Below are 13,259 nucleotides of genomic sequence, written 5' to 3' on the forward strand. Positions count from 1 at the left end.
AATGGAAATAAAATTTCTCGAATTTTTCCGATTTTCCCCAACAATATCGCAACGCTCCTGAGCAAGTGAGCCTAGGTGTCGTCACTCATACGGAGTCGTTGCGAGACCTTTAACCGGCGGCGTGCCGCCTTTCATCTTTTGCGGTCATTGATCTTCGCTGCCTCTGTCGGTAGCGCAGCTGAAAACGACAGAGGGAGTTTTGGTTGTTGCGAACAGTAATCATTGCTGGTTGCTGAAGATCGAGAACGTGCTGCCATCAGCTTCGGTGTCTCTCACTTGCGAATAATTCCGTGCGACAAAGCGTCGAACGAAAAACTAATTTTTTTATTTTTCGACTTTGTGTTACATTTATGAACAGTAGAAATATGATGACGCAGTAAAATATCAATGGTGATTAACGTTTTCATTTTTTAAAAGCAAGATATACGCACGTTAAAAATGCTTCTGCAATCATGCTTTGATCTCTCTTATTTATTGACGATAAAATATTTTCTTATTTGAGATTTACTTTATTTTTTTCTCTGGATATAAAGATGAATAATAGATCTCGAACAGTAGATCATTAACGAATTATTGATAAATTATATTGCCCGACTTTCGCTGATCAAAGAATCACTCTCCGCCGCTGTGTATTATTAAGAGGCGCCGATATTCCGGTGAAGTTATACATCACGACCTACAAAGTAAAAAGCAAATTTTGCTCTTTTGAACATGAGATCTTAAATATATGTTACTCGGTTCTCTTAAATACCTGTTTACGAGCGAAATAACGTATCAGCGATTTCACAACGTGTGTTTAAACAATATAAATATTCCGCAGAACAATGTGAAGCTTATACAAACCGTGAGAGGTGCCTTAATTAATTTCCATCGTACGCGTGTGTCCACAAAATTTAATTTCCACTACAAACGTGTATATAAGTGAATTTTATACATAAATGAAGGATTTAACCCTGCATTTGTATGCATGAACGTTGCTTTTTTATTCGCTGTCATTTATAATTACCTAGCGAGTTACGAAAGAGAATTGTCGCGCGACGCACGTTTGGCGCTTTAAAGACGCCATATGTCCTCATTTGGTGCAATACGTATGTACATATACGCGACCTACTAAAATATTATAAAGAAGTATTTTAAAGAATCTTGTTTATAAAGATTCTAGTATTTTCTACTTTGGCAATCGTATGTATAAAATTACAGCCGCTGTATTTCTGCATTAAAACTTGCTTAAAAATAAAAGCCACTCCTTTTTATATTTTTCAGCCCGCGATTGTCTATCCTTGTTCATCGCCTACTTAACATTTTATCTATAGATGCACAGTACACCCATTAACCGTCGCCCGCTATCTAGAGTTAATATTAATTAATAATTAAGGGAGAACTAGCTTTTACCGCTGTTTTAGTGTCGCAGCATTAGGGAGGTAACTCGGAGATAAGCCAAACCGCTCGTAAAATTTTAAAACTGAAAAATTTTTGATGGAACAGTCAAAACGATATTAATGACACTGCAGTATTATATTTTTTACGATGGAACGTTATACGTTCGTGTATATGCAATCGAAATAACGTGATATGCCATGGAGAAGTAATATGAGCGTTTGCACTTTTTAAAAATGACTCGCTTTTATTCTCTGCGTATACAAATGTAATAAAAATTATATACATCTATTGTTTAAGTATATTTTTTGCAGCTTAAAAAATTATCATTTCTCTCGAAAATTAATAATAAGATTTAATAAATTAATATTTTTGACACAATATTTGATTCACATAAACTTTTTACTTTTTATTCATGCAAACCTTCCATAGATATTCTCTTATTCAAAAATTTTTTTTCCTCACAAATATATTATACTGTATTTGAATAAAAATCCAATCTCTCTTTCTTGTCATTTCCGTTATACTTGTCATTCTCCATTTCCGTTTTTTTCAAGACTCAAAACCTGCCGAATTTCGATAGGGACGGTTGAATCTGGAAAACAACGAGAGATAGAAAGCGGGGGTGAAAAAGAGAGAGAGAGAGAGAGAGAGAGAGAGAGAGAGAGAGAGAGAGAGAGAAACAGAAAGACGGGAGAAGGGGTGCGAATTCGCGCAGAGGCAACTGACTGGCCTTTCACCTGCAGGAAATCCTATGATTGATGCCACATGGCACTATGTTGCTGCCGCATTATATGCACGCGCACACATTGTATACACTGCCCGATAACTATACGGGACGAATACATACTGCAATAACTCGATATATGTAAACCGTCGTACGCGCTGCGGTGCGTGATGAGGAACGCGAAACGCGTTTACAGCTTCAGTTGAAGGACAGCGGACGAGATGCGTCCTCTCGTACGGAAGAATATAATTTACCCCAGGAAGTCGTTTCCATAGTTTTTCCCCCGCCGATCTTCTTTATTTCGCGCCGTAGTTTGTATTTATGGCGTCGTGTAATTCTGTTCCGGGCAAACATTTCTCGGAGTAGACCTTTTTGAAAACGGAAAGTTGAGTGTTTTTTCGAGACAAGTGTTTCTCTTAATTAAAAAATTTTTATCGTACTTCAATGAATAAATTTTCTAATTGTGTATCGGCTTGCTACGAGCTTTATTGTTCCCGCGATGAAAGTAACAATGAGTTATTTCATTAAAACTCTTGTCCAGAGGCAAGTAACGATGAGCAACATGATGTCTGTCTCGATAAATCGCACCAGAATATTGATCGATACAGAATATTGATTGAACTTTTATTATTTTATTTACCAGTATCTTTGTTGAAAGATATAAACCTATTCTCTGACTTATAAATTTTTGGACTTTTTACGCGTTTTGACAATTCTAATATCTACCAACCATTTATTTGACACTGAATCTAGTCCGAGGTCGTTATTTTTAAAATTGAGAAGTCGAGTTTTAGAGAAAGGGGATTTTATATTATTTTCTCTTATATATCTTTTATATTATATTACTTTTCTCATTTAATTTCTCTGTTTATTTAGAAGAGATAAGCAAAGGAAAGAATATTAAACTTTAAATTTATTGTAAGACAAATACAAATTTAATTTGCACCGCATACGCATTCAGCGTTGCCAGTATCTTGGACTAAAGTCTGACTAAAGTCCTATAAATCCCAAAGCATTATATTGCTAAACTTTAAATGGGTTTTTCTCAAAAAGTTGATTTTCCTCATAAGCCGGATTTCTTCGGTGAGAATAACGCTTTCACTGATTACTGAAAAAATAAAGCGATTCGATTAAACACTTCATCCTTTCAGCACTATAAAACCGCTGCAAGTTGGAATGTAGAGCGCTGCTACGAAAGGAATTTTCGCATCCGAATCGAAGTCGAACACCGATGTTTCCGAATGTTTCAGGAGTCAAGTGACAGTGACGATACATCACAGAAAACGACGGTGTTACGTTGCTCCTCGCCGTGATGTTGAGAAGTTTCTGTGAATATAGTAAAGACTGATCGCGCGACACGCGTCGCGTCGCGTCGGGCCGACTCTCCTGACCTGAGGGTCCATCCGCTTCGCCGGGGGGTCTGCGAACGCGTTCTCCAGTTCCCTCGCATCGGCGTCGGCGGATCCGCTGCATCCGGAGCACGCCCACGGGCGCACACGTGACGCAGGATGTACCCCGCGCGACGACGCGGTCCGGCGCGGAACGGCGCGGCGCGCCGCCACCGCTGCAGAGCGGCCGTAACGTAGAGAAAGTCAGTCCGATGTTGGCGCCGCAACAGACGTACCGGTGGTAGGACGCGTCTCCCTGTAAAAAGCCACCCTTCCGCCCCCACTTGCCTCACCCACTCCGGAATCGGGGGTACCACCCGCGACCGCGCGCTCCGCTGTCGATTAATATCGCGCGGGGGCACCGAAAGAGGGGGGCAAAAAAAAAGAGGAGCAAAGCGAGGAGAGCGCGGATGTGCCGCGCCGATTGTTTACGCGAAGGCAACATTGTTGAGAAATATCTTGGAAGAGGAAGAGGCAAATCGTTCGCGTCCCAGATCCGTATCCAGTGGGGGATCGAGATCGATCCTCGGTGCTAATCGAGGGTGTGGACCACGTATCCGCGGGATTACCAGTGATCAACGAGCGGGTCGCGGTGCACGCAGTGCCTTTTTCCTTTCGTCCTTCGTTTTTCGCGCGCGGGTTCACCGTCTTCGCTGTCTTTCGGTCCCGCCCCTTCCGGTTGGCGCCGTCAGTCCGACGTCCGGTCTCCGCGTGGACGCTCTAAAGTGGCTGAGTGACTCTTCGTCCCTGCCGTGGGTGGCTTATTCTCGTCCCGTTCTTTCGCTGAGAGCCGCAGCATGCTTTCGTCCTCGAGGGCTTTCCCGCCGATTCTCGCCGTGGCGCTCGTCGTCTGCATCGGTGAGTGTTGCGTCAGAATAAAAAATCGTTCCGTTTTTAAAGAAGCGAGATATAATCCACGGGGAAATCAATTTCGACGAAGATCCCCGCGGAATTAACGTTACAACAAAACCATATGCGCGGGTTGATTTGCGGGTTTGAAAATGTGTTAGGGTGTGCTGCGTTTATGAAAGTTTGGGGGGTGGAGGGGTGCCCGAAACTGCGTGCTCTGAATTTCTTCAGGAATCGTGATGCATATGCAATGTATTTATTAGATACCAGTGGGGAACAAAGTCTGCGGTCCACTTGACGCTACAAATGCTTTGAAACGTTCTTCTTCTCCTTCTTTCTTCATTGAAAGAAAAGAGAAGAGGAATGCTTCGAAGCATTTGTAGCGTCAAGTGGATTGCAGCCAAAGAATGAAGAATCAGGTTCATTTTCGGATTGTTGACGCAAGTCGTTGATGTCTTAAAATGTTCAACAGCTTTTTGGTACCAACGGTTTCGTAGAATTGCAAGCAGTAAAAACAACAATATTGTCGAGAATAACGTCAAGCTCCCAGTTTGTACCTCTTGTTACATGTTAACTGTTCGATAAAATAAAAGACATTATATCAATAGCAACTAATCGTCATTTCGCGGAGTTATCAAGAGATTGCTTAATTAAAAGTCGGCAAGTGTACAATTAACGCGATTTTACGTATCGCACGTTACTTGCCGTTTAGTAATGCTATACACGGTTTTTTATGTAAGTGCAATAAGTGCTCGCGCAATTGAGAGATCGATTTTTTAAATATTAATTATCGCGAAAGATATAAAAACGTCATAACGACTGTCTCGCGAATAAATTTAGTTGCCTCCAATCCAGATGAGAAGATTCTTTTCTCCTCTTTTCTATTTAATTAATAATTGAAGACTGTTTTTTAGTTAATGACACAATCGAGACACGTTTCCGTTTGTAATACATATAGTTTTCTTGAACATTCTGTGTGTCCACTGGATAAGGCGGTGGCTTCCTCGGGGTTACACAGTTTCCTGTTACACGACATTTTAACGAGAACAATGGCGACGGTTCGTTAAGGGGGCGAATTTGCCAAGAACGAAATTGTGTCGACACTTATCGACACGACTCGGCTTGCTCGATAACGAGCGACATCGAATATTCGTATCTGAAATCAACGCACGGTCGGACGCTGGCGATCGCGACTAATTTAATTTTCGACTGCCCAACGCCCCACCGTAAGCGATACCACCGTGAATTCCGTGGGGGAATGCGGGCCGAGAGAACTGTTTGCTAGCGGAAGATATAGGTTGCCATGTAGATATGCATGATTATTACGCATAAGTAAGAAGTTTTTACGACTTTACGTCGATTGCGAAATGTTTTTCAACTCGTTGAAACTGTCTGCCGTCATAAGCGATGTGATAAAAAAGTTGCGAGTCGCGTTCGCGATAATATTCGCGATAAATGGTCGATGGTTATATATTTTTGAGTTGCTGCAGTAATCGAGAATTATTCTAAAATGGGTTTAATTTATCGATAGAGATACACATTTGGACACTCATATTTCCCCTGTCGTCAATCTGCAATGTCCTGTACCGGACGATTATGCGCACACAGTTACATGCATATATCGATGGGCGTTTTGCGCAGATTATAGCTTCCCTCTCCCCCTCGCCCCTCGAATGAAATTGGGATTTCGGGAAGGACGTTCTGCGCTATATGTATATACATCCGGTATCTAGCGGCCCAATTCCGCAGTAATAGTGTAATCTTGCTGATGAACTGACTTTTCCCAAGTATTACATCTGCCTGCGGCATGTGAGATCCAACGATGAAATCTATCTTAAAGGTCAACATAATTATGCTGTTGGATTGCAGTGCGAGGGAAGTCGAATCTTTTGAGATTGTACAAAACGCCGCGTTGTAGTTTCTTCGTGCTTGATAAAGGTCAGCGTAGATTAGGCGTGTTTACGCAGAACTTGCTACATTTCTGAAGAAGCGGGAATTTTCACGCTGGATTTTACAAGTCCAACTGATGATACGCAACGTTAAGACTATTATCGCGACGAAGGAAATTAATTAAAATTAACTAAGGTTTAAGGTAATATGCCTACTGCCTATAGCCTCTCTCTTTAATTAACTTCAAATTTTATTTCGAGATTATATGAGCAAAGAAAAACAAATGTGACCGATCGCGATAGAATAGGCAAGCTGTTAATCACGATCTGAATGAATCGAGCCTCTTGGAGGCAATCACGTAATGGAGGCCCGTTTTTGCGCGGGCACATCATTTAATAGAGCGATGAATATGGAGTCACTGTACTCTCTCTCTCACGCGCGCGAACTTCCGTCCCGGGAAGCTGGGTAATCCGGAGTGTCACCCGCGCCCTGAAGCCCACCCTATTCATTTGGAACAGTAAAGCGATATGGTGCCGTAAGTATACAAGGTGCGCAACCGTCGCTTTATTGCTTCGAGCATCCGCGCGTTGAAGGATTACAAAAGGGCGCCGCTAAATCCGATTCTAATCCTCACCAGCGCTCGCAATTGCCGTCCCGGGAGCCACTCCCGCCGCGACACAATTGTTTACTTCCGCTTGTATTTAGATAGGATAATTCTTACGCGTACTCTATTTTCCTCTCTTCGGAGTGAAGCGCTTGAATATCAGTACAGTACTATATTTTTCATCCCCTGACGCACGAGTCTCTCTGTGTTATTACACGACCGTCGATAGATCTCGAATACGCGCCCGTTCGAGCGTAGCTTTTTCGAGTCCCAGAAAGGGATGCGGTGCATATATAGGAAACCCCGGCAAAACTGGGATACGTTTGTATCTGATAAAATGTCGATGTGGGCCGGGGTTTCGCTCGCGATGTTTACTATTACGCGCCTTTGGAAACTTTGTGTCCCTTCGGTATCGCGTACCGTTGCAAGCAATCGAAATGTCCATGTTGGATGGTCGCGTATCTCGAAGTCAAAAACACGGAGCCTCGAAAAAATAGGTCGGGGGGGAAAGATACATTTGACCGAATTGCCGCGACCCGTTTCCTTTGTGCCGCGCGTTCGACGCTGTTAATCCTGACGAGAAGGTACATGGCGCATCGAAGGTCGGTGTAGAGTATGAAACCAAAGAAAAAAAAGAAAAGAAAATGGAAAACCGCGCGCGTCGACAATGACCTCAATTTGTAAGCTGTAACGAGTCCCCGACTTGGGCCGAAATTTCGATCGTCCACTTCTCCCCCGTTCGCACGATCCGATATCTCGACGTTCACGAGTCCCTCGTCGAGAATTGATCGCGGAAGTCATGAAATTATTGCGATGTACGTTAATGCCTATCACGTCATACATTACCCTTATCGGGTCCGGCCGGGAAGCAGCTGCATAATCTGACTCATTGCCGTTGCCATATCGCGCGCGTCGTGATTTCTCGCGGTCCATGCATCCTCCTACTGTTCGCGTTCATTCGTTCGATAATGATTACAAGGTCAGCCTCGACGATTTCGCGATTGCCTTGTCGAAATTTCGATTACGAGAAAATGACGTCTTTAGACAAGCGCTTAACGTAACGCTCTGAAATCGATGAAACCGAAAATTTATTGGAGTTATATCGCTGGAGATCAATGGAGAAATATTCTCGACGCAACGAATAATGAATATCGGCTCGCATTGTATCCACATTTATTAAACTCTTGCTACGCAACGTAGGCGGCTGGATGAAACGCTGTTTCCTGTTGTAAACGTTAACATTGTTTGCGAGGCGTTTGCTAATACCACCCCCGTCGCGTCTCTAGATGCAGCGAAAGCGCGGACAAAGGAGAAGAAGCGGTGGTTGTCTTCTTGAAAACATTTCCCTGATAATGTCATCGCGCGGTTGTCTGCCCTCCTTTTTTCTTTCTTTCTCTCTCTCTCTCTCTCTCTTTCTGTCTCATAATTCTTATTATTCCTTTATGTTTACGGCTTTGTATCAATCTTATTTTCGAGAGCGTTTACAGCCACTCGTTCGTCAAATCGACGTCGCCGGAGGAAAAACAAGAATCGGCAGGATGACGCGTCCACTGACAATGAGACCGTCATTCGGAATAAACGTAGATACCACTTTCTTACCTTTTTCGATGTTTTCCCGACAACGCGGATAAACACTCTCTTCCCTCCCGGACGTAACCGTTCCGCGTTATCGCGCAAGTTCAATGTTATAAGTAACTCTGTGGCGAGCGCCACCGCGTCCTCCCATCTCTTCAAGCTATATTTGCGTTTTACGACTCGCGAAGTTCTAACCGGCGAAAACCGCGAATCCTCCGGTCTCTTCCCGGAGAAGATCAGCGGTTGGGACCGACGTCGGATCTGTGACGGCCGTTAATCCTTCGACGGACGGAATGCACCGAACGTCAGCCTCGTTGTTGGCGAGGGAAATCGGGACCACTGTTCGGTGAAATTAGAACATCATCGCCATGCATAGTTACGATCCGACGGGTGGCTATCGGATAGTCGACGACATGACTTATCATCACCGCGAGCCTCGAAGTTGCCTCATAATTCAACGGCGATACGTCGGTTTATCAATTCGTGAATGCAAACAGTCGAAGTGGGGATAAATCTAGACCCGATTACCGATGTGTGGAATTTTGTTGAGAGAAAATATCTCTCGGCGTTTTCCATCGCTTGTTTTTGAGCATCAAATGAATTGCGTTCATTTCCGTCCACAAGCAAATGCTCGCTCGCTTGTACTGCTGCCGTTTATCTAAGAGAACAAGACATCTTCTTTACGAGCGACTCAAAAGAAGCAGCGTCAATCTTGGAGAATAGTCTCCGCTGTTAATAGAAGAAATAAATAAATCGCGAATTCGAGCTGAGTCTAGGAATGCATCGTGTCGCCATTGCGGATGGTACAACGCGACGGATCAGTCACGAAAGATCGTGGAAGTCAAGCGAATGCAGAAAACGACCGTTTACGAGCGTGATTGAATGTCCCTTCAGTCCTTCCATTCACGAGTTAGAGACGCAGTCATTTTGCGCACACACAGAGAGAGCGTGATGGCTTTTAGAGGAAGCATTTAAATGAGCTCATCCACGTTGGCCAGTATAAATTTAGCTCGACTATTTGGCGGGTACGAGGGGTCCAGCGCTCCCAAAGGTCTTCCATAATCATGAGTTTATCGAGCCCTCGATATTCATATATCGTCATCTATTTTCGTGACACTTTGTTAGCTCACGTAGAATAACAGGTTTGATCGCGGTTATATATGCATTCTATCATCATACGTGTTTGCTATTGTAATCCTGTCGATGACGCCCGTCAGTTCACGGTGACGTAAGAACATGCATCTGTATGTAGCCAACATATCCAACACAGCGAGCCTAATAAGACTGCGTTCGAGGAGCGCGCTATTAGCGCTATTGCATCATTCTATCTTGATCACTCATCAGATGTAAAACAAGGATAGAATAAGCAATTGGCGCTAATAGCGCGCTCCTCGAATCCAGCTTAATAATCGATTAATTTAACGTCGATCTCATAATATCTCTACCATAAGAAATAAATATAAAAAGATAATATTGTCATGTACACGGCCAAATGTTGCTATAACTTATATTTATTTAACATTTATTTAAGGTATTTAAAATATTTAGCTTTCAAATGGGCGCGTTAAAAATTGCCACATTAAATTCGATAAAACGCATCGAGCCAGTTACATAAAACTTGAAAAATTTATTAATCCTCGAAATGTGTTGCGGCGAATATTTCGTATGAATCAACCGCGCGTTAAAAAGTATAGCCCCCGCTGACGTATCGACAAATCGTATACGTCTTAAAACTTCACCGGCAAGCCGGAAGTAATGCATCGAGACGAAGAGTTCAATTCCGCCTGGAACGCCCGCGACCTAGTTCAAATGTAGACCACTGTCATACAATATCGAGCATATGAAATATCGAGAGGCGAACTTTTCTCACTTGTTTTGCATTTATCTCGGAATAGTGTTCTTCAAAATCCTCTTAACCGAACAAGCACAGCTGTTGATGAAATAATTTACATTATACGATTCGAAGACGTTTCCCCGCAAGCGGAACGGCTGGACGGACGAAACTGAAGCACGGAAAATCAAACACGTAGTTTCGGCTTTACGTCACGGTAATGGCTCGATACTGACCTATTAGCTTAAGTAATTTCCGCTTAATTTTGGATATTGAACTCACGAGCTCCGAAGACTCCGGCGTGCGTACGAAAAGTCCTGATAAAGCTTCCGACATCTGCGTTTGCCATTTTCGCACCATTTATCCCCTTTCTCTCTCCCTCTCTGTCTCTCTCTCTGTCTCTTCCTCTCTCTTTTCCGATCTCACTCTCTCGAGCTGTCCTCTTGGTGGCCATGTGCCGCTTAATGAGACTTTAATATCGTGCAGCTAAATCCAGTAATGCTTGGATAATTAGCCGTATTTTGCCGATGTCTCAGAGGTAGCGATTGCCAGAGTGTTGAAGACACCTGATTTGATTGATTATAGGGAAGCTTAAGTAGCAGCTTCGTGATATCGATTTTGTAAAAAATATAACTGTAGCTCGCTTCGATCACGAATGGCATTATTATTGCAAAATATGATAATTAAAACACAAAGGTTAAGAGCAAAGGGAGATTAGACATTTTAAGATACATATGTAAAGCGTAATAAATCAAGAGAGGTATATTACGGAAATTAAATGTTAAGAGCTTGGCATTCCTTTCATAGCATAAATGGCATAGCACAAACGGCAAGAAGACTAGAAGACAATTACGATGCGGAGCGTAATGAGAGAAATGTATCATCGAGATTTAAATATTAAGATAAATCTTAACATCCCGGAGTCTTGGAATTCGGCCTTCGTTCGTCGCTCTTATCTCAAATGCAAAAGCTATTTACGCACTGACACGTAATATCTTGAGACCCCGCGAAATTATTGCAGAGATATCTCGGGGACGTGACCCCACAGCGATCCGGGATCGCGCAGAAGGTGGACGACAATAATTCATCGCGTCGCTCGCAGCGCACGTATTAACGAAGGCACGGCGGAGCCCCGCGATGCGTTCGAGGGGGAGGGTTTGCAATGAAAGAGCAGCATTCTCGTGGTGACCCTTTTCAACCTCGATCGCATCGCCGCCCTCGCCCGCGGACTCCGCTTTCGTCTTCGTCCCACGAATCCGCTTCCAGCGGAGGCGAAAACTTGATAAAACTTCCGGGCGAGAATTTTCAGATACTTCTCGCCGTCTTGCGGAACCACACGGCGCGACGATCTTTTTGTTGTCGCGTCTTCTCCCGGGGCAGCCATTTTTCCCCGCAACAACGCCGTCCTACTTGTCAACACCGTAAGACGCTGTTTTGCACGTCGAAGCGGCGTAAAATTGAAAAATAATGGCCCCGGCTGTCGCTTCCCGACGTTGCACAACAGATTTTTCGATTAAAGACGCGAGTTTTTCTCGCTGTGGGACTCGTTTCTAGTTTTGCGGTTTTTTCGTAGTTTTTAACAATAGAATATTTATACAAATATAAATGGGCTAATTGCCCATTAAACGCGTAACAGCTTCTACTGCGTTCAACTTCGATGAATCTCAAATACATTAAGAAATATAAGGAATGATCGAAATTTTCTTCGCATTAAGATACAAGATCAAGAGTCACTATATACTTGCCACGTTAGATTTCGATTTTGTTAGTGAAACTTCGTGAATATCGAAGAAATACTTTCGCGAACTTTTTATTATATATACCAGACGCCGTTTCGCAGGCTATACTTAGCGTAATGTAAGGATTTACTCTTTGATTACGCGGGCGTTAGTACACGTCATGTTTCTTGAAGAATTTGATATTTCCGTGATGCCGGTGTCGAGGGAAGAAACGTGTGCCGGCACGTTTGCCGCGTTATAGGTGAATAAGCTTCATGAAAGCGTATATGCACTTCGCGAAGGTAAAGGTCTTAATTTATATAGAGCCCGCGGGGGAGTGCAATAAGTTACGACGTTCCTCGTCTTTCGTGTCGCAAATTCTTGTAAGTTAATTTCTATCGCGCCACCGTCAACCTCGTCTGTTTTGACGTACATTTTATATTGGTTTTCTGTCTCGCACGGGCCGTAGGACGTTGCATGACTCACGTAATAATTCAATCAAGCGGCATCGTTAGCTATGTACGTTGCTGCTCGGCTGCATATCGCGCATGCGGCCGCGAACGTTTAACATTTATTTATTTATCAATCCCCGCGAGATTTATTAGCAGAATTAATTTTGCCCGTTATTTTGAACATACATAAGTGGGTTTTGATGAGTATCGCTTATTTCCCCGTGATCGGAATTCGCGATGGGTCGCAGCTCGAGAATATTCAGCGGAGAAAATTTACATAATTTATATTTCATATAATTTTATACGCAATTTGCGATTTATTCATAAATTAATGCAACTTATAAATAATACGGATAATTAAAACACAAAGGTATATTTGATGTATGAATGTTATTCCCTGCGAGTCTCTTATTCAACAACGGAAGTGAGAGACGTTGAAAGGGAAGGGAAAAAAACGGGCAGCGAATATAATCGTATATGACTCATTCTATCCACCCCTTCGCGCATCACGCTGCTCCGTGAAAACTTATTTTCGGCCGGGGGCTATTCCCACTTCGGGGAACTCCATTTTCTTCGCTACCTACCTTCCGCCCGTGCATTCCTCTCTCCGCCTACCTAATCCTTTCTTCCGCTCGTTTCGCGGATTAAAAATTCCCCCGCGATTTATCGTCCGGCGACCGGCGCATTTGTCAAAATGATTTACGAGCCGTACTCGCTCGTGAATATTAACGATCGCCGTCCCGGATGCCGGTTTCATTTGATTTCTTAGGGCCAGCGCACGAACATTGCCGTAGCGTCTTACGCCTTACGTGAGAGTCTTGCGTTACGCGACACGCAAGCCAATCTTA

At 43.4% G+C, this 13,259-nt stretch overlaps 1 protein-coding gene across 1 annotated transcript in view; it reads left to right on the plus strand.

Moving 5' to 3' along the window:
- The first annotated feature begins 3,690 nt into the window (after positions 1 to 3,690).
- LOC112465294 overlaps positions 3,691 to 13,259 on the plus strand; it is a 75,903-nt gene continuing 66,334 nt past the window's right edge. The window contains exon 1 of the mRNA XM_025032790.1: positions 3,691 to 4,350. Coding sequence (XP_024888558.1) covers positions 4,290 to 4,350 — 61 coding nt within the window. The 5' untranslated portion in view covers positions 3,691 to 4,289. The remainder of the gene's footprint in view (positions 4,351 to 13,259) is intronic.

Source organism: Temnothorax curvispinosus, unplaced genomic scaffold, assembly GCF_003070985.1.
Source record: "Temnothorax curvispinosus isolate PA1 unplaced genomic scaffold, ASM307098v1 QBEX01001498.1, whole genome shotgun sequence".
NCBI lineage: Eukaryota > Metazoa > Arthropoda > Insecta > Hymenoptera > Formicidae > Temnothorax > Temnothorax curvispinosus.